This window comes from Lethenteron reissneri, chromosome 51, assembly GCF_015708825.2.
Source record: "Lethenteron reissneri isolate LAM-NWPU_2019-01 chromosome 51, ASM1570882v1, whole genome shotgun sequence".
In the NCBI taxonomy this organism is placed as follows: Eukaryota; Metazoa; Chordata; class Hyperoartia; order Petromyzontiformes; family Petromyzontidae; genus Lethenteron; species Lethenteron reissneri.
Window position 1 is genome coordinate 93,598 of NC_083829.1, and position 25,736 is coordinate 119,333.

At 51.3% G+C, this 25,736-nt stretch overlaps 1 protein-coding gene across 1 annotated transcript in view; it reads left to right on the top strand.

The window, feature by feature from the left end:
• The first annotated feature begins 206 nt into the window (after positions 1-206).
• The window catches only part of LOC133355532 (potassium/sodium hyperpolarization-activated cyclic nucleotide-gated channel 4-like), a 54,399-nt gene continuing 28,869 nt past the window's right edge, over positions 207-25,736 (top strand). Inside the window, exon 1 of the mRNA XM_061572872.1 lies at positions 207-1,217. Within this exon, the coding sequence (XP_061428856.1) occupies positions 289-1,217 (929 nt within the window). The 5' untranslated portion in view covers positions 207-288. The remainder of the gene's footprint in view (positions 1,218-25,736) is intronic.

A 25,736-nucleotide genomic window follows, 5' to 3' on the forward strand; every position in this document is an offset into this window, starting at 1 on the left:
CACGGGCCCACACAGTAGTCGTACACAAAAGGACACACACACACACAGAGAGAGAGGCGAGGGAGGGAACGGGCACAGTGACGAGAAGAGCGAGAGAGAGCGGGAGTTTGTGAGATATCTGGAGAGAGACAGAGGTGGGAGAGAGAGAGAGAGAGAGCAAGAGAGAGAGAGAGCAAGAGAGAGAGGGGGGTGGGGAGAGCGACGGGTGGAGGCTAACGTTACTCACACGGCGCGGGCGGGACAGACACACAGACTCACCACGCGCACAGACACACGCGCAGACTCGCAATGGATAGGCTGCCACACGCAATGCGCAGACGCCTCTACAGCCTGCCCCAGCATCTGTGCCCCCGTGCCAGCCTCATTGACTGCGACGACGAACACACGAACAGCAGCCAGAACGAGCACCAGCAGCAGTCATCCAACGCGGCCGATCAACAGGGAGGTCTTTGCCCGAGCATCGGAGGGAGTGGCGGTGGCGGTGGTGGTGGCGGCGGCGGTGGTGGCAGACTCATTCGACTACGGACTCTTGCTTCGTCCACATCTCCCTCGAGCACCGGCGGTGGTGGTGGTGGTGGTGCGGCAACCACCGCCACAACAACAACAACAATCGCGAACACGATCTCGCCGGGAGTTGAGTCTTGCCGAGACGAGGACGAGACCAGAGTTCTGGTGGCCAAGTGCAGTCCCAACGGCGACTGCGCGCAGAGTCGCGAGAGCCTCGCGTCCGTGGAGACCAACTTCGGCAGCTGTCGATTCCTCGAGGACTCGGCACCGCAGGAATCATCCGACTCCAACAACGCGACCACCATCCGCTTCGCGGACGGGGCCATGAAAAGGTCGTCGAAGCGACGTCAACAGCAGCGCGTTGGTGGCTCACGAAAGGACGACTCTTTATCTTCGGAGCAGCAGCAGCAGCAGCGGAGGATGTCTCGTCGTGGGGGCAGCGGTGCCAGCGTCGGCGGCTCGATGTCTTTGCTCAAAGCGGAGGACGGAGGGCCGGGCGCGAACCTCGGTTCGACCTCCGCGGCGGGGGAAGACGTGGACCAGACTGGCAGTCAGAGCAGCTTCATGCACCGGCAGTTCAGCGCGATGATGCTGCCCGGCGTTAACAAATTCTCGCTGAGGATGTTCGGCAGCCAGAAGGCGGTGGAGAAGGAGCAGGAGAGGGTCAAGTTGGCCGGATTCTGGATCATCCACCCATACAGCGACTTCAGGTAGAGTCGGCACGGTGGCGGTTGGTGGCGGAGGTGGTTGTTGTGGTGGTGGAGGAGGTTGTGGTGGTTGTGGTGGCGGTTGTTGGCGGTGGAGGAGGTGTGTGTTGTGGTGGTGGAGGAGGTGGTTGTGGTGGTGGTTGTTGTGGTGGTGATTGTGGAGGTGAGGGTGATTGTGGAGGTGGTGATTGTGGAGGTGGTAATTGTTGTTGAGGTGGTGATTGTTGTGGTGGTGGTGGTGATTGTGGAGATTGTGGTGATTGTGGTGGTGGTGCTGGTGGTGATTGTTGTGGTGGTGATTGTGGAGGTGGTGATTTTGTAAGTGGTAATTGTTGTTGAGGTGGTGATTGTTGTGGTGGTGGTGATTTTGTAGTTGGTGATTATGGTCGTGGTGGTGATTGTAGTGGAGGTGCTTGTGGAGGTTGGGATTGTAGTGGTGACTGCTGGTGGTGGTGCTTGTGATGATGGTGGTGGTTGGTTGTGCTGCTGGTGATTGTGGTGATGGTAGTTCTGTTATTGCTATTTCTGCTGCTGGTGGTGTAGATGATTGTAATGATGCTGTTGGTGATTGTTGTAGGGATGGTGGTGGTCCAGAAGATGCCAGTGGTGGTGCTGGTAGTGATGGGGATAGTGAGGACTGGTGGTTGATTGTGATGTTGGTAGTCATGGTGGTAGTGATTGTGGTGGTAATAGTGGTTGTGCCGATGTTGTTGCTGTTGGTGATGGTGGCGAATGTGATGCTGGTGAGTGGTGGTGGTTGTGGTGGTGGTAATAGTGTTTGTGGTGTTGTTGCTGCTGGTGATGGTGGCGACTGTGATGCTGGTGAGTGGTGGTGGTTGTGGTGGTGTTAAGAGTGGTTGTGGTGTTGCTGCTGGTGATGGTGGCGAATGTGATGCTGGTGAGTGGTGGTGGTGGTAAAAGTGTGTGTGGTGTTGTTGCTGCTGGTGATGGTGATGGTGGCGACTGTGGTGCCGGTGAGTGGTGGTGGTGGTGGTTGGGGTGGTGGTGGTGATCCGGGCTCTTTTGCGTTGTTGCGAGGCAAGACTTGGCGTTGGTGGATCACGTGCAGATTGGCGTAACCTCTGAACCCCGCCCGCTGGGTGCATGGCAAGGTGACGGGGGATTAGCCTTGTTGACCGTACGGCAAGTCGGTTCGCGTGATCGGCTCTTTGAAAGCCGTCTCCCCCTTTACTGGGCATCTGTGTAAAAGAGCTTCATAGCTCATCGGATTTCTCCGGTACAAATACAGATTTCCGTATGCGATGCGATGGGGTTCCTCCGGGTTTTCCCCCGACAAGGAGCTGAACTCTGATGAACAATTTAACCGGCCAACCATCCCAATGTAGCAGGACCCCTTCCCGTGGAAATAGAGAGTCTTGAGACTCAGTGTTGCTCTCCTCGGTAAGTCGGGGCCAATGTTATTAAGTCGTAAATAGATTTATGCACTTATCAACCTCCAGGAGGGGGGGGGGGCTGGTGGGGATGGCTTTTGTCTGACTTAATGAAATCAGGCTACGTGTGTATTATTAACACACTGCTTTGGTCTGTTAACACAATAATCTCGACATTCACGCAACTTGACCGATGTGCGTTAAGCGACATTAGCTTGGAGGAGCTGAACTTACGGGGGTAGTTACGATAACTTAAGCCGTTAAGTTGCGAACGAGTGGTGGTGGTGGTGGTGTAACGATACGTGGAATTGTCGATTGTTAACAATTCTTAAGACTCAAACGATGGAGGCATTACGAATCGATGTGTGTTTTTTTTAATTTCTGTAAATTCTTATTCTGGTGCGATTATATAAACGTTGAGGTTAACGTGGTGCAAAAAAATGAGCCTATCCTGAAGTTTACGCGCTGTTCTAGGCGACTCATTTAAGGCTGAGTGGATCTAGAGGAATTGCCGGATGAGGCCCCGAGGTTGTCACTGGCCGCCGACGTTCAGCCAACTCGTTAATATCGATCCGAGGCTGCCGGGAACGCATTAAATACGAATACCGAACGAAGATTCCATCCGGCATGGACTTCAACAGACGGTTCGGGGCAAGTGCCGTTGGCAGGGCGCCTGTTAAGAACCGGCACGGCACACGAGGGGGAGGGGGGCTGGGTGGTGGTACGACCCCGCTCCCGGCCGCCTTTGTCTCCCAAATGATGATGTTTACACACCGGAGCCAGATACTCATTTGAGCGGAGTCCCAGGGTCCGTTCCAGTTGAGCTGAGTCACTAATGTCACTGCCACCCCCCTCACCCCCCATAGCCACGCACTGTAATCCACCCTGGCCCCCCCCCCTCACCACCCTGCCCCCCCCCCCCTCACCACCCCCCCCCCGCAAGTAAATCGGGTCGGAGTCGTGGGGGTTCGCGCTGCAGGCTCCCTGTGGGCCGTGACAACGCAGTGCCCCCCCCCCCCATACACACACACACGGACCCCCCTCTCTTCTCTCCCCCCCATTTCCCTTGTCCAGCCCCCCCCACCCACGGCCCTCCCACGCCCTCCCCTCTCCCCCCCCCCTCTCCCCCCCCTCCCCCCCCTCCCCCCCTTTCCCTTGTCCAGCCCCCACCCACCCACCACCTCTCGCTTCTCCCCCCCCCCCATTCTCCTTGTCCAGCCCCCCCCCACCCACGGCCCTCCCACGCCCCCCCCCCTCTCCCCCCCCCCATTCCCCTTGTCCAGCCACCCCCCCCCACACGCTTCTCCCCCCCCCACTTCCCCTTGTCCAGCCCCCCCCACCCACCCACCACCTCTCGCTCTCACACACGCGGTATTTTTAGACTCGCAATGTCAACCGCGGAATCGTCGTCTCGCCGCTAAAACATTGATGATGCACGGTGGAGGTAGCGGAGGCGGCGGCGCTGATGATGATGATGCGCGCGCGTGCGTGCGCGTGCGTGCGTTGTGGCGGGAGCGGTGGCGCAACGGTTAGCGCAGCGCGCTACGTAACCCGGGCCACACCGGTTCCGATTCCCGCTCACAGTCAACAACAACAGTGACCTTTATTCATGGGTGCTCGCTAACGGCACTTGCCCCAACAGTCTGCTAAGGCTATATGGGGGGTCTTTGCCTTTGTGAGTGAGTGAGGTGTGCCTGTGTGAGTTGAGGGGGAGCGGTGGTGTAGCGGTTAGCGCACTGCGCTATGAACCCGGCGACCCGAGTTCGATTCCCGCTCACGGCCAACACCGGTGACGATTATTTGAACCGGTCTTGGGCCTCCCCTAGGTCGACTCAGCCTCAAATGAGTACCTGGTGTGGTGTGTTAAGATCACCACTGGGGAGACAAAGGCGGCCGGGCGTGGTGCTAGCCACCCACCCCCTCGTATGCCGTGGCGGCCTTCATAGGTGCGCGCTAACAGCACTTGCCCCAACAGTCTGAGGGGGAGCGGTAGCGTAGTGGTTAGCGCTACGCTGCGCCACGGAACCCGGTGACCCGAGTTCGATTCCCGCTCAAGGTCACCAACACCGCTGACGATTTATCTGAACCGGTCCTGGGCCTCCCCATCGTTATCCTCAGATATTTGAGTAAGCGGTGCGGTGTGTAAACCATCGCCGCGCGGGGAGACAAAGGCTGCCGGGCGTGGCGTTGGCCACCCACCTCCGCTTGTGTTACTCGCTAACAGCACTTGCCCCAACAGTCTGTTGAGGTGGTGGACATGGAGCGGTGGTGCATCGCTTAGCGCACCGCGCTAGCCGCAGCGTTTGTGTTATCCCATCCTTCAAAGATCCGTCCCTCCTTCCACGTAAAACAATTTAATTTGGTTTATTTTTTACACATCACTTCAGCCTCACGGCTTTTTCTTTTTTTGCTTTAAAAAATACGTATTCATTTACTTCTGAGCACGCACAATTTCAGCAAGCAATTAGTTCGTTTCGATTTAAAGCTTTCGTGACGGCAGGGATTCATCTTCTTGTTTCTTTCGGTAAAGTCACGTAGAATGGAAACGAAACGTCGTGGAAATTATTATATTATGTTTTATTTTTTATTATTTTACTACTTCCATTCTACGTGACTTTACCGAAAGAACCAAGAAGAACAATTAGTTCGTGTCCAAACTTGCAAAACTCTGGGACCGGTCTCCGACATTCAGTAGTAGCTCATCAGCAACAGCAGAGCCGTGCTCTGCTTGCAGCAAATGATGTCGAACGGCCAGACGTTCATCGGCAAAGACTCTCTCACTCTCCCGTGAGACATCGCTCCGAGATCTAAGCAGAGTCCTACAACACAGCGCACAGAATAATGAATCGTCAGTTTGACGTTGCAACGCGCGCGTGTTGAACTTTCTTTCGCAGCCGCGCGTATCCAACGGTGCCAATCGAGCGTGCTCTGTGTCTCTCCGCATTCATCTCGCTGCTTGTGATCTCCACAAGCACGGGCGACGTTTAATAATGAGCGGCACTAACCAGTGTGGTGAAGTATGGTCAACACCCATGCCCCCCCCCTTCTCCCCCCGGGGCGAACGCCGAAATCCCGGCGGAGGGGGAAGGACTTTCATCCAGCAGTGGATCGCACAGAAGGAATTTGCATAACGAATGGGGGGGGGAGGGAGGGGAGGGGGAGGGGGAGATTTTCTGGTCCTTCGGCAGAGGTCGCAAACGGGTTTTGATTCCTTACCCGTACCCTGCCGCACCAGGGTCGCAAATGGGTACCCGTACCCGTACCCGGCCGTGTACAGGTACCCGTTCCCTACCCGTACCCTACCCGAAATGAGTGACAAACGGCTACTCACCAGTGACTCACAGCCTACCCATACCCGTACCCGGCCGCACCAGTCTCGGAAACGGCTACCCGTACCCAGCCGGGTACGGGTACCCGTTCCCTACCCGTACCCTACCCGAAATGAGCGACAAACGGCTACTCACCAGTGACTCACGGCCTACCCGTACCCGTACCCGGCCGCACCATGGTCGGAAACGGCTACCCGTACCCGGCCGGGTACGGGTAGCCGGGTATCGGGTAGGGTACGGGTATCGGGTACCCGGTTGCGACCTCTGTCCTTGGGACAATCCTGCCCGAGCCGGGATGAGCCGCGGTGACGCAAGGCGGAGGAGGCCGCCGCCTTGGCGAGGGAGGAGCCACGAGACGGGGTCTGGGGCGGCTCCCCCCCTCCCCTCCCCGACCCTGATGCGCTTCGTCCGGAACGCACGGAACCACTTTGACGTCTCTCCCAGCGGCACTGGATGTTTGAGATGTTCCATGCGGGGGGCGGGGGGGCGGGGGGCGGGGGGTGGGGGGAGAGGCACTCGACGGTTGACCTTGGGTGATCATGATTGTGATGCGGGGCGGTATGATTATGATAATAACGATGATGATGATGATGATTATTGAGTGTCCAGTATGATTATGATGATAACGATGATGATGATGATGATTGAGTGTCCGACAGGATTATGATGATAACGATGATGATGATTAAGTGTTCAGTATGATTATGATGATAACGATGATCATGATGATTGATTGTCCGACAGGATTATGATGATAACGATGATGATGATGATTATTGAGTGTCCGGTATGATTATGATGATAACGATGATGATGATTATTGAGTGTCCAGTATGATTATGATGATAACGATGATGATGATGATGAGTCCGGTATGATTATGATGATAACGATGATGATGATTAAGTGTCCGACAGGATTATGATGATAACGATGAGTAAGTGATGATGGTTATGATGATGAAATAATGATGATTATGGTGATGAATGCAGTAACATTGGTTGCTGACGGTAAGTGTGTATCCAGTGGGTGATGATGACGATGATGATGACCCAATTTCGACTCCCGCTCACAGCCTAACATCGGTCACGAATATCTGAACCGGTCCTGGGACTCCCCTAGGTCGACTTAGCCACAATTGAGTACCTGGAACGATGTGTAAAAACATCAGCACTGGGGGGGGGGGGAGAGACAAAGACAGCCGGGCGTGGTGCTGGCCACACCCCCCCCCCCCTCATCGTGCCTGGCGCAAGTTCTCGCGAACAGCACTTTCCCCTACATTCTCTCGAAGGCTATACGGGGGATCTTTGCCCGTGTGTTGTACGTGTGTATCTCGTGCGCGACCCTTCGCGTTGTTAATCGCAACAATAACGATCACGATCACACACTGCCACAGCGCCCGAGCGAGGCGAGCCCCCGTTGCCAAGGGTTTGCTGAGCGGACACACATCGACGGCGCGACTTGTGGCAATGCGGGGAGACGGAACGAGGATGGGGGGTGCGCGTCTTCCCCGATCGCCGCGGTCGGATACGCGTCTATGGGTCTCTGTGTTAGTCTATGGGTCTCTGTGTTAGTCTATGGGTCTCTGTGTTTGTTAGTCTATGGGTCTCTATGTGTGTCTATGGGTCTCTATGTGTGTCTATGGGTCTCTATGTGTGTCTATGGGTCTCTGTGTTAGTCTATGGGTCTCTGTGTTATTAGTCCATGGGTCTTTGTGTTAGTCTATGGGTCTCTATGTTAGTCTATGGGTCTCTGTGTTAGTCTATGGGTCTCTGTGTTATTAGTCCATGGGTCTTTGTGTTAGTCTATGGGTCTCTATGTTAGTCTATGGGTCTCTGTGTTAGTCTATGGGTCTCTGTGTTAGTCTATGGGTCTCTATGTGTGTCTATGGGTCTCTATGTTAGTTAGTCTATGGGTCTCTGTGTGTGTCTATGGGTCTCTGTGTTAGTTAGTCTATGGGTCTCTGTGTTAGTCTATGGGTCTCTGTGTTAGTCTATGGGTCTCTGTGTTAGTCTATAGGTCTCTATGTGTGTCTATGGGTCTCTATGTTAGTTAGTCTATGGGTCTCTGTGTGTGTCTATGGGTCTCTGTATTAGTTAGTCTATGGGTCTCTGTGTTAGTTAGTCTATGGGTCTCTGTGTTAGTCTATGGGTCTCTGTGTTAGTTAGTCTATGGGTCTCTGTGTTAGTCTATGGGTCTCTGTGTTAGCCTATGGGTCTCTATGTGTGTCTATGGGTCTCTGTGTGTGTCTATGGGTCTCTGTGTTAGTTAGTCTATGGGTCTCTGTGTTAGTCTATGGGTCTCTGTGTTAGTTAGTCTATGGGTCTCTATGTTAGTCTATGGGTCTCTATGTGTGTCTATGGGTCTCTGTGTTAGTTAGTCTATGGGTCTCTGTGTTAGTCTATGGGTCTCTATGTTAGTCTATGGGTCTCTATGTTAGTCTATGGGTCTCTATGTGTGTCTATGGGTCTCTGTGTTAGTTAGTCTATGGGTCTCTGTGTTAGTCTATGGGTCTCTATGTGTGTCTATGAGTCTCTATGTTAGTTAGTCTATGGGTCTCTGTGTGTGTCTATGGGTCTCTGTGTTAGTTAGTCTATGGGTCTCTGTGTTAGTCTATGGGTCTCTGTGTTAGTCTATGGGTCTCTGTGTTAGTCTATGGGTCTCTGTGTTAGTTAGTCTATGGATCTCTGTGTTAGTCTATGGGTCTCTGTGTTAGTTCGTCTATGGGTCTCTATGTTAGTCTATGGGTCTCTACGTGAGTCTATGGGTCTCTATGTTAGTCTATGGGTCTCTATGTTAGTCTATAGGTCTCTGTGTTAGTTAGTCTATTTGTCTCTGTGTTAGTCTATGGGTCTCTGTGTTAGTTAGTCTATGGATCTCTGTGTTTGTCTATGGGTCTCTATGTTAATCTATGGGTCTCTGTGTTAGTCTATGGGTCTCTGTGTTAGTCTATGGGTCTCTATGTTAGTCTATGGGTCTCTGTGTTAGTCTATGAGTCTCTGTGTTAGTTTATGGGTATCTCTGTGTTTGTCTATGGGTCTCTATGTTAGTCTATGGGTCTCTGTGTTAGTCTATGGATCTCTGTGTTTGTCTATGGGTCTCTATGTTAATCTATGGGTCTCTGTGTTAGTCTATGGGTCTCTATGTTAGTCTATGGGTCTCTATGTTAGTCTATTAGTCTATGGGTCTCTGTGTTAGTTAGTCTATGGGTCTCTATGTTAGTCTATGGGTCTCTGTGTTAGTCTATGGGTCTTTGGAGTGGGTCTTTGTCTATGTATATATAGTGATACATCTTCTAGTTCTCGTAATTACAAGCGTGCTCCAGTACGTTTCTTACATTGAGAACTCACATCTTTGTTTTGAAGACTTCGCTCGACTTTCCATTCGTTGCACGCTTCTCATTTTCTCCCACGATGCCCATGCCTCTGATCCAAATATCACAGCAGGTAGCGTGCCTTCATATCAATAACAACAACAACAAACAACAACCCGAACAAATGAAATATCTTCCTCGGACAAACGCCTTCTGTTGGACGGCGTTTCAGAACCTCGATCCGTCCGCGCGGCAATTCTTCCATGCGTTTGCTCGTCTTGCTGGCAAATCGAGACCGTGGCGTGAGCATGTGTGTGTATGTGTGTGTCTGTGTGTGTATGTGTGTGTATGTGGGTGTGTGTGTGTGGGTGTGTGTGTGTGTATGTGTGTGTGTGGGTGTGTGTGGGTGTGTGTCTGTGTGTGGGTGTGTGTGTGTATGTGTGTGTGTGGGTGTGTGTATATGTGTGTCTGTGTGTGTGCATGTGTGTGTATGTGGGAGCAGTGGTGTAGCGGTTTTCACGCTGTGCTGCGAACCCGGCGACCCGGGTTCGATTCCCTCTCACGGCCCACCCCGGTGACGATTATCTGAACCGCTCCTGGGCCTCCCCTAGGTCGACTCAAACTAAAATGAGTACCTGGTGTGGCGCGTAGGGAGACAAAGGCGGCCGGGCGTGATGTTGGCCACCCACCCCCTCGTGTGCCGTGCCGGCCTTTATAGGTGCTCGCTAACAGCACTTGCCACGACGGTCTGTTAAGGCTAGACGGGGGATCTTTGTCTTTGTATGTACGTGGAACTTCTTTCGCACGGGTACGTAACCGAACCGTCGCTCTGCGCGTCACTCACGGAGCTGAATAACAAAGAAGCCTCCTGAATCGATGAGATCGTGTTTTCCCGTGACAAGGGATGGAGACCTCCTTTACCAGTGGCAAAATATAGTAGTAGGTTTTTACCCTTTAGACTGGTACAAAACTGACACCTTTATACAAGGCATCATGTTTGCAATGACCACAACACAAGCAGTCAAAATGCTAACAAAAATAAATAATGGTAATGATATGCACTGTCCTTGAAGTTGATTGGTCCACACCCGAGACAGCTTTCCTTAGGGCCTAGTCTCCATTAGTGTTGGACCAGATGACGCCAAAAGGCGTACAATTCAAAAACAGTGTAAATGCTTTCCCCGAGCTCTCAATACTCTGATAGTGCACTGTTTTTGAGTTTTACGCCTTTTGGCGTCATCTGGTCCAACACCAATGGAGACTAGGCTCTAAGAAAAGCTGTCTCGGGTGTGGACCAATCAACTTCAAGGACAGTGCATATCATTACCATTATTTATTTTTGTTTGCATTTTGACTGCTTGTGTTGTGGTTATTGCAAACATGATGCCTTGTATAAAGGTGTCAGTTTTGTACCAGTTTAAAGGGTAAAAACCTACTACTAAGGCAGGGGTCGGGAACCTTTTTGACTGGGAGAGCCATAAAAGCCAAATATTTCTAAATATATTGCATTCAGAGCCATATAGTATTTTTGTAACGTATAATAAATTAAATGTGTCTTACTTTTAATGCGACTTCTGGTGCTGCATGGTTTTGCTGATGGCCTTGTAGTCTGGTTCGTACGTGGTGAGGTTGAGCTTCATGCAGGCGTTGAGGCCCCGTGACCCGTGAAATGTATCTTCAAAACTAATTTCTGTTTACTTTAAAATGACACAGTATTATTAAGCAATATCACAAGTATTTTAAAATCAGTTCCAAACTGATTTATTCATTTTATTTTTTTCAACTGGAAATTATCTAGGAGCCATATGCCGTCACCGGAAGAGCCATATATGGCTCGCGAGCCATAGGTTCCCGACCGCTGTACTAAGGGATGGAGACTTGATCTCTCTCATGGAGCAAGGCACACAAAGACAAAGAATCCCCCCATCCCTTCCTCCCCCCGTATAGCCTCAACAGACTGTTGGGGCAAGTGCTGGGGGGGGGGGAGGTGTGAGTGGTCAGCATCACGCTCGTCAGCCCTTGTTGCCTATGTAACGGGTTCCGGAGACACTTGAATAGGTAACTTCTTTATTACAATACAACACTCCAACAGTCCTGATACTCTGTTACAGCCTAGGTACACAGCCTAGCTACACAGCCTAGATACTCTACTCTGGCTACGCTCTGGACTCGCCCGCACAAGGTCGTAGCGTCGGGAGTTCCAGAGTCCCAGCACTCGCTCTCGCAGCATCCCAAGGTCTTCAGATGGCTGGTCGTGGGTCTTGGGTCTTGAGTTACAACTGGGGCCGATCGTCCAGGGAGCTCTCCTTTTATGCCTGGTCTAACGAGGGGTGGGGCCGTGTGCGCCACCAGACATCCCACAGATCACACACAGCCCCCCCCCCCCCCCATTGGCGGCGCCCAGGGGATTAAGCGCCTGGGAACTCAACGCCTGACGCCCAGAGGCTTAAGCGTCTGGACCCCCTGGGAACCCAGCGCCTGGCGCCCAGAGGCTTAAGCGTCTGGACTCGCCTGGGATCCCAGAGCCCCCAGCAGCCCCTCCCTTCTTATGTCACTACACCTACACACCGTGACAGGTGCTCATTTGAGGCTGAGTTGACCTAGGGGAGGGAGGGAGGGAGGAGGAGGAGGGCGATGATCGCTGCCACCGATGTTCGGTGGCCGTGAGCCATCGATGGAACTCGGGTCGCCGGGTTCGTTAGCGCAGTGCGCCAACCGCGGCGCCACCGCTCCCTCGGTAGAACCGTGGGGAGAGCCTTGGCATGGACGGGAACTCTCCGATAGCCATCGTTGTTGTTGTCGTTGTTGTTGTCGTTGTTGTTGTTGTCGTTGTTGTTGGTGGTGGTTGTTGGTGGTGGTGTCGTGTTTGTCACGTGTCCCACGCGTTTCTCTCTGGGCTGTTCGTCTTCTTCTTGTCGTAGTCGTCGTACACCAATGCCGATGTGGATGGCCCAGCGGCGAATTACGGTTTCACATTCAGGTGCTGCCTCATCCCAGATGACCGCAACGTGGCGATTGGCTGCAAATACAAATAACTTGTATTTAAGAACTTGCATCTTGGGATCCCTGCCTCACTTGATGCAGAAAATCTGGCTGTGACGGTAACCACCTGATGACGGAGACTTGTGTTGCCTCCGAAACGTCGTGATTTTTATTATTTTATTTTTATTAATTAGATTTTTTTACCTACGTGACTTTACCGAAAAAAACACTAAGAGTATTGGCTGCAGGGTCCGTTCTGGATGACACCGCAGCCGCGCTCTGCTGGAGAATGTAAAATGTTCCGTTTGTGCGTCCGGGGTATCTGTGTAGTGGGTTCGAATTAGGTGCACACACACGCAGCTTGGAGGCAACACTATTTATTAAACGGTAAGTAACATAACGCTGTACATGAGGTGGTGACCACCTTCCTCAACTCACTAACACTCTGGAACGCGACACAGACTGGACCAGGCAGGCAACGGCCTGCCTGGCCCAGGACGACGACTCGGGACTTGACGACCGATGATGTCTTCACTTCGGAGTACAGTACAACAGCCTCGCTCTGCGTTCACACCACGCTTATATCTGCTTTGGCGTGGCTGGTTCTGTCCAGGCCACGCTTCCCTTCCCAGGCCACGCCTCCCTTCCCCCACCTCTGGGAAGGTCCGAATCCCTCCACCACGTGACCCCCCAGGCACCACCTTGGGGGCCCAGCCCTCGTACGGGCCGACACAGTAGTGAGCGTTCTATGTCACTACATCTGTAGAGACTGAGTCGGGATTCCACCACCCCTGCTACCGCTCTCCGCCTTTGGCATGCGATTAACTGCCCTTCACAATCCTGTGTGCCTATGTGCGTGTCTCTTTCTGTTTGTCTCTGTGTGAGTCTCTCTCTCTCTCTCTGCTTGTGTGTGTCTCCCTGTCTGTGTTTTGTCTCTTTCTGTTTGTCTCTGTGTGAGTCTCTCTCTCTCTCTCTCTGCTTGTGTGTGTCTCCCTGTCTGTGTTTTGTCTCTCTCTGTTTGTCTCTGTGTGTGTGTCTCTCTCTCTCTCTGCTCTGTGTGTTTCCGTGTCTGTGTTTTGTATCTCTCTCAAATGTAGCAATCTTTGGAAGAACGTAATCAACCAGGTGGAGTGTTGACTGTGATGTTGGCCAACTCTCTGTGTTGTATTACATTCTATTTCCAACTTTTTGGTTCTTTCGGTAAAGTCACGTAGACTTTACTGAAAGAACCAAGAAGATGAATCCCTGCAGTTACGAAAGCTTTAAATCGAAATTCTATTTCCAAGTTTACTATGTTTGTTTTCTCATTCATTTGTACCTGCTGATGGTTGCTTGTGCTGCAAGCGAAACGTCGTATTCTATTATTATTTAATTTAATTTCTTTCTACGTGACTTTACCGAAAGCACCAAAGAGTTATTCCCGCGGTCACGAAAGCTTCGAATCGAATCAATGTCGCAGTCGCCCCATGCTGCACGCGATCGTCAAATACGCGACGCGCTGAGCAATTGGCGCGGTTGGCTGCGTACGGTGCGAAGGAAGTTTGCACCGTACGTACATGCAATTAGCGTTGTCTGCGTCACGCGGAACACGTGTGCGCACACAGAGACACACACGCGGGACACGTGCACACAGACACACACACACACACTTAGATCGCAATCTTAATTGGAATCGGCTCTCTCTAAATTAAGGCCCAATGGAAGTGGCTGTGGCCTGGCTGGAGCTTCGTGTTATCAGGACTGTCATCTCGAAATAGCACTCGTTGTTGTTGTTGTTGAGAATGTGTGTGTGTGTCTTTGTCTGTGGGGAGCGGTGGCGTAGTGGTTAGCGCACCGCGCTATGAACCCGGGTGACCTGACTTTGTGCGATTCCCGCTCACGGCTAACATCAAAGAGGGATATTTAAACCGTTCCTGTGCCTTCCCCTACCCCCCGCAGTTCCACTCAGCCTTAAAATGAGTACCTAGTGCGCTGTGTAAACATCAGCACTGGGGAGACAAAGGCGGCCGGCCATGTATCCGGCCGCTTCCAGCTTCTTGCGCGTGACGACCTTCACACGTGCTTCAGCAAGAGCACTTTGCCAAAAGAGCCCGTGTAGGCTCCAAGGGGGGCCCTCTTTGTCTTTGTGCGTACGATCGCAGTGTGCAACAATGGGAAACAATGACGGATGAACCGAGCAGAGGAATTTCTCTCACTTGATATACAGCTATCGTGCTGTGACGGTTCCACCTGAAGACGGAGGCTTGTGTTGCCTCCGAAACGTCGTGATTTTTATTTTATTTTTATTAATTTTAATTTTTTACCTACGTGACTTTACTGAAAAAACCCTAAGAATAGGACGCCTCTGATTGGGTTGAAAAATGTAATAGGAAATACGGAAGACGTGTTAAGATGTTCGAACGCCAAGCAGATGCCTATTGCAAGGGGTCGAGACTCCGTGAACCAGAGAGCGCGTTTATTTGCATGGTTTTTGTTGTTGTTGTTGTCACAAGCAATGCAGAGCTGATGCCTCGCAATCGGGGTGTTTCTATTCGCTGCTTGAATATCTTCAACATCTCCTGTTTGTCTTGCCAGGCGGGTCAACGCCTAATCTTATAGTTCTTTCATCATTCTGATACTGGCCAAAAAGGTCCCGTAGATGCCTCTGATTGGGGTCACCCAAGGTCAAATGCTACGTCTCATACGCGCCGTGGAATATAACACCCGCGCGTATGTCGATGCGCATTCCAATTTACAAACTGCGCGGCTACAAGCAGCGGCACCAGCAGAGCCGTTTTGTCGCTCCACTGCTGGATGAGAGGCGCGGGGTCGAGGGGGGGGGGTGGTGGGGGTTGTTTCACCACTCGTGACCTCGCTGGCGAATGCGGATGGTGTAGTCTGTAAGTAATAATTTTAAGTGATTATTTAGTCGATTGAGACAAAAAATGATCTTAGTCATCAGAATGTAAACCATCATTGTCATCCGGGTTTCGCTCTTTGGATCATCATCAGCAGCAGCAGCCGTCATTGTCGTCCTCATCATCATCATCGTCATCAACATCATCATCAACATCATCAACAACATCATCAACATCATCATCAACATCAACAACATCATCAACATCATCAACATGAAATGTATATGGTGATATCGTCATCACCAACATTCACCTTCACCGGATCATCAGCAGTGGCACTGCTAGCCTAACCACCACCACAGCATCATCATCATCATCAGCCGGTGTAAGCATCATAGTCAACCATGTTGATTATATCATCATCGTCATCATCCACAATCATTGCATCATCATCATCATCAACCACTTTGACTATATCATCGTCATCATCCACATTCATTGCATCATCATCGACATCATCAACCACTGTGACGATATCATCGTCATCATCCACATTCATTGCATCATCATCATCAACCACTTTTACTATATCATCATCATCATCCACATTCATTGCATCATCATCATCATCAACCACTTTGACTATATCATCGTCATCATCCACATTCATTACATCATCATCATCGTCACCAACCACGTTGACTGTATCGTCATCATCCACATTCATTGCATCATCATCATCAACCACTTTTACTATATCATCATCATCATCCACATTCATTGCATCATCATCATCATCAACCACTTTGACTATATCATCGTCATCATCCACATTCATTACATCATCATCATCGTCACTAACCACGTTGACTGCATCGTCATCATCCACATTCATTGCATCATCATCATCGTCACCAACCACATCGTGATCATCATCGTCATCAGCTGCACACGCAGAGCCGCAGTCTCCGTGGCAGTTCAATTCCTCACCGCTTTCTCGCGCCCCCACCCTCTGTGTTGCAGTGGGGGGCCCTTTGGGTCAACTCGGAGATGGCAACGCCGAGTTGATGAATCTTTAATTGGGTGGCATTTGTCTAATTAATTATATATATGAAGACAAAGATCCCGCGTATCGCCGTAACAGGCCGTTGGGGACAAGTGCCGTTGACGAGTAGCACCTATCAATGCCGACACGGCACACGGTGGGGTGCGTGGCAATCACCACGCCCGGCCGCCTTTGTCTCCCTCGAGGCGATGTTTACACACCGCACCAGATTCTTATTTGAGGCTGAGTCGACCTAGGGGAGGCCTCTGGACCGTTTCAGATCATCGCCACCGGTGTTGGCCGTGAGCGGGAATCTAACTCTGGTCGCCGGGTTCGAAGCGCAGAGTAGCGCCACCGCTCCCCACATCTTTTGGTATATACACGCGCACTGTAGCGATGTCTTTGGGGAACGGATGCTGAAGGTCATTTCTCGGGCGCCACGGTGGCTAGGAGATGTTAACTACCTCGCCCGGTGTGCAGGGAGGGTTGTGGGTTCGATATCCCAACCCTGACCGCCTGCTGCTGTATATTTGGAGTTTGCGTGTCTCTCTCTCTCATCATCATCACGGTGGCTAGGAGACGTTAACTACCTCGCCTGGTGTGCAGGAGGTCGTGGGTTCGATCCCTACCCTGACGCCTGCTGTGTATTTGGAGTTTGCGTGTCTCTCTCTCTCTCTCATCATCATCACGGTGGCTAGGAGATGTTAACTACCTCGCCCGGTGTGCAAGGAGGGTCGTGGGTTCGATATCCCAACACTGACCGCCTGCTGCTGTATATTTGGAGTTTGCGTGTCTCTCTCTCATCATCATCACGGTGGCTAGGAGATGTTAACTACCTTGCCTGGTGTGCAGGAGGTTGTGGGTTCGATCCCTACCCTGACGCCTGCTGTGTATTTGGAGTTTGCGTGTCTCTCTCTCTCTCATCATCACGGTGGCTAGGAGATGGTAACTACCTCGCCTGGTGTGCAGGAGGTCGTGGGTTCGATCCCTACCCTGACGCCTGCTGTGTATTTGGAGTTTGCGTGTCTCTCTCTCTCTCATCATCACGGTGGCTAGGAGATGTTAACTACCTCGCCTGGTGTGCAGGAGGTTGTGGGTTCGATACCTACCCTGACGCCTGCTGTATATTTGGAGTTTGCGTGTCTCTCTCTCTCTCATCATAATCACGGTGGCTAGGAGATGTTGACTACCTCGTCTGGTGTGCAGGAGGTCGTGGGTTCGATCCCTACCCTGACGCCTGCTGTGTATTTGGAGTTTGCGTGTCTCTCTCTCTCATCATCACGGTGGCTAGGAGATGTCAACTACCTCGCCTGGTATACAGGAGGTCGTGGGTTGGATCGCGACCCTGACCGCCTGCTGCTGTATATTTGGAGTTTGCGTGTCTCTCTCCCCGCGGTCCCGTGGATCTTTCTCCGCGGCCCTCCACGTTTCTCCCTCCAACATTTGGAATCAACATCCACGCGTTCGGAAGTATTTTGCCGCGATGAAACAATTTCGTCGAGCTAGCATTTGTGATTGCCATGGCCCCGGCTGAAAAGAAGCTGTATAGCTCAGTGGGCCTTACCTGGTAAAATAAAAAAATATAATACAAAGATAAGCCGCATAGCCTGTAACAGACTGTTGGGGCAAGTGCTGTTAGCGAGCACTTATGAAGGCCAAAATGACACATGAGGGGGTGGGTGGCCAGCACCACGCCCAACCGCCTTTGTCTCCTTAGTGGCGATGTTTACATACCGCACCAGGTACTCATTGGAGGCTGAATCGACCTAAGGGAGGCCCAGGACCGGTTCAGATAATCGTCACTAATTTTGGCCGTGAGCAGAAATCGAACTCGGGTGGCCAGTTTCGTAGCGTAGCACACTAACCGCCACACTACCACACACACACACGCTGACACACCAAACCACACACACAACGTTAAATATTTCGATACATTTTTGTCACTTGGGAAAAAAAAAATCCAGCGCTGAGAATTGAATCAAATTAAATGTCTTTTCGATTTAAAGCTTTCGTGACTGCAGGGATTCATCTTCTTGGTTCTTTCGGTAAAATCACGTAGAAGGGAAATAATAAAATAATAAAAATAAAACATAATCAAATACATTTCTCACGACGTTTCGGCCACAACGCAAGCAGCCGTCCTCAGGTGAAGAACAGGTCTGTCGGAAAGACAGTGTCTGAAGGACGGCTGCTTGCGTTGTGGCCGAAACGTCGTGAGAATTATTTTATAATGTTTTATTTTTCTTATTTTATTATTTCCCTTCTACGTGACTTTACCGAAAGAACCAAGAAGATAAATGGCGTTTTTTTTACTTTTCGTGCTGAGAGAATTTATTCGCAGCGGCACGCGTGGGAACGAACGTGCCGCGCCTCACGAGTGTGTAACGAAGGCCCACTGGGCAGAGATCTCAGAAGTAGTTCTGTGATCTCATCTTCCGCAGGTCGATCTCTACCACAATGGAGGAGATGCGCTGCTTACTTCCGCGGGAGTTCCGCTTTGATTGGCTGCGTCGCATCCCACGGGGTCAGTGCAACCACGGATCAGTGTGGTGGTTGCCACAGTGGAATTCACCACCACCCCAGAGGTCGCGGGTTCGATTCCATCGCCAAGTTAAAGGAATGGGGAAATATTTTGTGGTTCTTTCGGTAAAGTCACGTAGATAAAATATATATACATTTATTTTATTAACTTTTATTTTTTCTACCTACGTGACTTTACCGAAAGAACCAAAGAATATGAATTCTTGCAGTCACGAAAGTTTTAAGTCGGAATGGGGCAAGCTTATTAAACCCGCCACCCACCCCCGGCTCTATCCACCCAGCAAGTAGTAGCATGAATGTGTACGGCGCGGATCTGATCGGTAGGTCGCGTTTGGCAGTGGGCTAAAGTTGTGGGTACTCCCAAATCGTCCAACAAGTCTGTCCCACATAGAAGAGCAGGCCAATTAACATTCTAGAGCAGTGGTTCTTAACCTGGGGTGCGAGATGCCCTTTCTCGGGGTGCGAGACATTGCAAGATTTTTTTGTTGTTAGAAGGTAAATAATTTAAACGCAAATTAAGCACGGGGTGCGTGAATACAACTTACTTTGTTTTAATAATAATTTTTCCCCTTTTTTCTGGAAACAAAACTGAAACCTTCTTTTACGAGGATTCATGTCTGCATTAACCACAATACTTGCAGTCAAAATGCAAACAAAAAACACTGATAATATATGCATTGTCCTTTGTATATATTATCATAGAGTGTTTTTTTTTCATTTGACTGCAAGTATTGTGGTTAATGCAGACATGAATCCTTGTAAAAAAAGGTTTCAGTTTTGTTGCCAGAAAAAAGGGGGAAAATCCTATTATTATATTTTGGTACTGGCAAAGGTTGTCTAACGATGTAGATTACTTTGTTTGATCAAACCCTATGTTTTTTTTTAAATTAATATTGTAAATGTTTCCATGATTGAGAACCAAATGGATGCAAGGCTGCAGTGAAGGTTAAGAACCACTTCTATTTAGAGGGAGTCTCTCTCTCTCTCCAGTCAAGACCCCTTCCGCTAGCAGTGCCATGCGCGAGCAATTGCAGGGGCTGCACCCAGCACCCCTTTGTGCCCTGGCGCCAGCGATTGGAGTACAATTGCACAAAAGCAAAACATTTTTTAATTAAAACAAGATCACGCCGTGCTGCGACACTGCGCTGGCAGTGGCGCGCAAATATCGGCAACGCGAACTCCGCACGCATTCCTCGGTAACGCCGTGGCCTTAAACGGAGCATTTGTAAAAAAATAAAATAGACTTAAAACTTTCGTGACTGCAGGAATTCATATTCTTTGGTGGTTCTTTCGGTAAAGTCACGCAAATGGAAATAAAAAAAAACTAAAATTTAAAATAAAAGTACAGCATGTGTATAATCAGCTGACGTTTCGGGCAAACGGGTCCTTCGTCACAGCGCGCAGAGAGAGTGACTAGGAGATGGCCCTGCCTTGTCTCTCAATGCGCACCTCTCTCGCCTCTCCACGTGCCGAGAGGAAGGGTCATTGCCCGAAGCGTCGCCGATTGTCCCACTTGTTATGTAAGGTCACACGCACGCACGCGTTCTCGCAGTGTTATGGACACGAATGTGTTGAGTCAGGTTCTGTCCGGGGATTGTGCTCTCAGTTGCTGCATGATTACGCCTCAAGCTGTTCGCAATATTCAATTCCGCAGGGAAATTTACGAACAATTTGTAGACCTAAAAATGTTTCCGCAACAAAATCTACCGCCAATATGACACATGCACGCTCCGTGCAGCTCGTTTAACCGATCCACAGCTGGATGAGTATTTCCCCATGCCTTGTGGGTAATGGGAGGGGGGGGGGTTATTTGACCATACTTCACCACACTCGTCAGTGCTGGGGGTTGGCGGTGGGGGGGGGGGGAGCAATGACGTGGCAGCATAGTACAGTACAACAATAGATTCTTCTGCAGTGATGCCTCGCATCATAGGTGGTGCTCGACATTGTGGTGCTAGACATCGTTAGTTGCTACTCGCTAACAGCACTTGTCCCAGCAGTCTGTTAAGGCTATACGGTAGACCTTTGTCTTTGCTGGTGGCCCATCCAAGCGCAATACAGACTCAAACTCGCTTAGCTTCTGAGATTGTACTGACAACAATAGATCATTGTGTAGTGCATTGTGGGTAACCTGGTCGTCGGCTCGGGGATGATGAAACCGCGGTAGGCGGGACTGTTTCCCACATACTAACCCTGCCATTAATCCTGTCATATATTGATCCTGTCATGTGTCAGGCCTGGTTGTTCTACATACAATCACCCTGAATAGGTTACAGTCGTTTGTTTGGTAACTTAATTGAACGGTTTTAAAATAATAAATAACCGGCGAACTCTCATGACGGGAGATGTTGATTTATATTCGTGCAGTGCTGTAGGTAGGTTCCTCTGATAACACAGTTGATGTTACCCTGATTTCTATTTGATTTCTATTTTGGGGTAGCGGGTAGTTTGTGATAAACTACCTCCGGGCGTGACGACGCTGCCTTACGCGAGTCCCAGGCACAGCTGGCCCAGCTGTCAGTACCTGGTAAGGGCCTCTCCCAGGATTACGCGGTTTTCTCACTGCCTTGTGAGTGTCTCGGGAGAGTCAATGGCTAAGGGAGTAAACCCCGACAGAAAATCACGAGTGGGGCCTCTCAGGCGGTTTTGTGACGCACTGCGGCACATTCCCGGCAGCCCCTGCAGCCAAACTGGTACCGAACGTCGTGCTACGCACTCCTCCTTTGGACCTCACCAGCAAGGCCGAGGAGGGGATCCTGACGCATGGGCAACCCAGGATTTACAGAATAAACCTGCCCGGGCTTTGCGCCAACAAGAGGTGCAAACATGGGGAGAGGACACTGCTCGGCCACCTAATTGTGGCCAAGAAACACGGACGGCAGCAGTCACGGGTTATAAGCTCATTTTAGATTGGCGTAAAAAAATGGGCGCCACGGGTTGCCATCGTCGGTGGGAGGAGGGGTCATTGCACCCCAATGGATAGCTACCACCACCCGCCTCAAGCTGGGCAGCCCCCGGCCAATCAGGTGCTTTCCCGCCACGGCTCACCTGCTCCAATGGGTACTTGGAGCTTATGGTTCATCAGCAGACGAGTGGGCTGCAACACCTGCACCAGACAAAAGCAAAACAAAACGAAAGAAGGTTCCAGCCCTTCATGTTGCAAGCTGGAATGTACGTACAATGTGTTCTGGACTCTCCGAAGATCTATTGCAGATTGAGGACATCCGCAAGACTGCAGTTATCGACAGGGAGCTGGCGAGACTTCATGTGGATATTGCAGCACTGCAGGAGACCCGGCTTGCTGGCAGTGGCTCACTACGAGAGAGTGACTACACTTTCTACTGGCAAGGAAAACAGCAGAATGAACCAAGGCAACACGGTGTTGGGTTCGCTGTCAAAAGCACACTCCGTGGCATGATAGAACCACCGACTTCAGGCTCCGAGTGGATTCTGCTAATGAGACTGCTCGCTGCTTCTGGCCTCAAGACATGCGAGACTCCAACATCATCACCCTATATAAAAACAAGGGTGGCCGTGGGGACTGCAATAACTACCGTGGCATCTCCCTGCTGAGCATTGTGGGGAAAACCTTTGCCCGTGTGGTCCTCAGCAGGTTACAGATACTAGCTGAGAGGACGTATCCTGAGGCTCAGTGTGGCTTCAGAGCAGGAAGGTCCACAATTGACATGCTCTTTTCATTGCGTCAGCTACAGGAGAAATGCCGAGAACAGAGAGTGCCCCTGTACTTGGCATTCATTGATCTTACGAAAGCCTTTGACCTCATCAGTAGGAGAGGCCTCTTCAAACTTTTCAAAGTGATCGGCTGCCCACCGAAGCTGCTGGCAGTCATCTCCTCTTTCCATGACAACACGAAAGGAACAACACAGCACAGCGGCACCACCTCAGAGGAATTTCACATACTCAGAGGTGTAAGGCAGGGGTGCGTGCTTTCCCCAACACTGTTTGGCATCTTTTTCTCACTTATGCTCACACATGCCTTTGGGACAGCAGAAGAGGGAGTCTCTCTCCATACAAGATCTGATGGCAAACTCTTCAATCTTGGCCGTCTCAGATCCAAAACCAAAGTCCGCAAAGTCATCATCAGAGAACTCCTATTTGCTGATGATGCCGCGCTGACAGCTCACACAGAACAAGGTCTGCAGACACTCATCGACCACCTTGCCAATGCCTGCAACAACTTTGGCCTGCCAGTCAGTCTGAAAAAGACCAATGTCATGGGCCAGGATGTCAGAGACACCCCTTCCATAAACATTGGCAGATACACCCTAGAAATCGTTCAGGACTTCACCTACTTGGGCTCCACCATCACCTGCAATTAGTCTCTTGTCACAGAGATTGACAAGCGCATTGGGAAGGCGTCTGCAGCTATGTTCATGTTGACCAAAAGAGTGTGGGAGAACAAATCCCTAACTCTCAACACCAAAGTTAAGATGTACCGGGCCTGCGTCCTTAGCACCCTCCTCTATGGATCTGAGTTCTGGACAACATACGCCCATCAAGAATATCGACTAAACACATTCCACCTCTGATGTCTCAGGCGCATCCTCGGTATCAGATGGCAAGATCGCATTCCCAACACCTCAGTCCTCAACATGGCCAACATTCCCAGCATGTACTCTCGACTCAGTCATAGGCGCCTGAGATGGCTTGGACACGTGCGCCGCATGCAGGATGGCAGAATACCCAACGATGTCTCGTACGGCGAGCTGGCATCAGGCACACGGGTCACTGGTCGCCCGGTCCAGCACTTCAAAGATGTCTGTAAATGGGACATGAAGAGCTGCGACATCAACCCAAATGACTGGGAGAAAACTGCCGGTGACCGACTCAGCTGGCAGCAGGCTGTGAAAACAGGCCTCAGGAGAGGTGAGGAGAAAAGACACACTGCTTGGCAGACCAAGAGGGAGCGACGTAAAGAAAAAGCAACAAACACCTCTGGAGCTGCCACCGCATTCACTTGCAATTGCTGTGGCAATGATTGCCCCTCAAGGATTGGCCTACTAAGTCATTGTAGGCGCTGCAAAATCTACAGCTGACCTCGTAAGGCGCAAAAGAATTGTCTCTCGAGACACAAAGGCCTATGTGATTTCTATCTGCATACTTGCTGTCCACACACGCACACACACGTGTACATCTCAGTGCCAATGGGGGGGGGGGGGGGGCTTCCCTAACCTCTTGACTTCTCAGGCAGTAAAACAAATGAGCCTGACTCGAATTGATGCCCTCTGCGGTAGGGCCAGCTATGACATTCGTACGGTTGCCACGAAATGATATTATAACATTGTCATCAAATTAAGTTTCTTCCTTTTCAGCATAATGTACCCAATAAACATTTTTCATCGGAGGGAGTGGCGGGGGAGGTGGATGGGCTTAGCCTTTTCAATAAATTGATTCGGGGAATGTTATTTTGAGGCGTTAAATCTGCTCTCAAGGATTTCAAATGTCTCGGCGTCTCCGGCCCAATTGATAAGATCGCGCAGCTGCGGGTGTCTCTCGCCTCAATCCACTGCCTCCAGAAAAGATAACGCGAGCGTCAATCCCGATGGAGTATTAGGCGAGAGATGCGAGTATTTGGTGACGACGCATTGGCAGTTGTGCACGAGCACAAACAACAACAACAACAACAAACTCATCGCTCTACCTCTCTAAGCCTCTCTCTGCGTGCCGTGAAAAGAGGGCCATTGCCCGAAACGTCAGCCACACGTCTACGCACGAAACGAACGAATTATCCGGTGCTGCTGCTGCGTTGGTAGCGATGCGCAAGCAGTGTTCACAAGTCAGTAACACGTGCACAGTCCAATAATTGGCTCAATAGAAGGACCATTAGTCCAGAACGTCTCCCCGTATGTATATTTATTTTTTAAAGCCACAGTGTTATTGACGAATGTGGGGGGGGGGGGGGGGGGGGGGTTGGGGTGCAGGGGTCAGGTTGGAGGGTAGTGAGGTTGGGCTTGAACGACCAGTCCCGATATGTCGAGCACTTAAAACAAGCCCCCCCCCCCCCCAGTACGTTAACTACACACAAAACAATGGACGCGTTTCCTCCAGCAAATATCAATAACAACAACAGACAATTGCTTGCGGTTGGTGTTGGATGGATCGGGATATGTTCCTGACACCCACCGCCTCCACCACGGATCTGCCGCTTTGGCCGAACCTCCTTCCTGCTCGAGGCTAGAGTGAACCCTCTGCTACCGTCTAATTGCCCCACCCCCGCGAAGGGGGCCGTAAACAACAGAGAATCAACAACAACAACAACAGATTGGACACGTGCGTCGGACGGTTAATACGTTTTCCACAGGAGCCGATTTGCCGAGAGATCGATACCGGAGGAGCTCCCCTGTCTCCTGTCCCTTGTCTCTCGCCGTGAATTACAACGGTGACACCCCCACCCCCTACACCCCCACCCCCACCCCCTACACCCCCACCTCCTACACCCCCACCTCCTACACCCCCACCCCCTACACCCCCACCCCCACCCCCTACACCCCCACCTCCTACACCCCCACCCCCTACACCCCCACCCCCACCCCCTACACCCCCACCTCCTACACCCCCACCCCCTACACCCCCACCCCCTACACCCCCACCTCCTACACCCCCACCCCCTACACCCCCACCCCCTACACCCCCACTCCCCGCACATCGGAGTGGACGTATTCGCTGCTGCTTGTCGCTCGTGTGGTCCTTGCCGGGGGTTTTGTCTGGTTTGTTCCACCACCACCACCACCAACAACAACAACAACCATCACCCTCGTCCACCACCACCACAAACCACCACCACAAACTACCACCACAAACCACTACCAACCATCACCCCCGTCCACCACCACCACCACCACCACCAACCATCACCCCGTCCACCACCACCACCACAACCACCACCATCAACCCCGTCCACCACCACCACAACCACCACAACCACCAACCATCACCCCCGTCCACCACCACCACCACAACCACCACCATCAACCCCGTCCACCACCACCACAACCACCACAACCACCAACCATCACCCCCGTCCACCACCACCACCACCACCACAACCACCACCACCACCAAC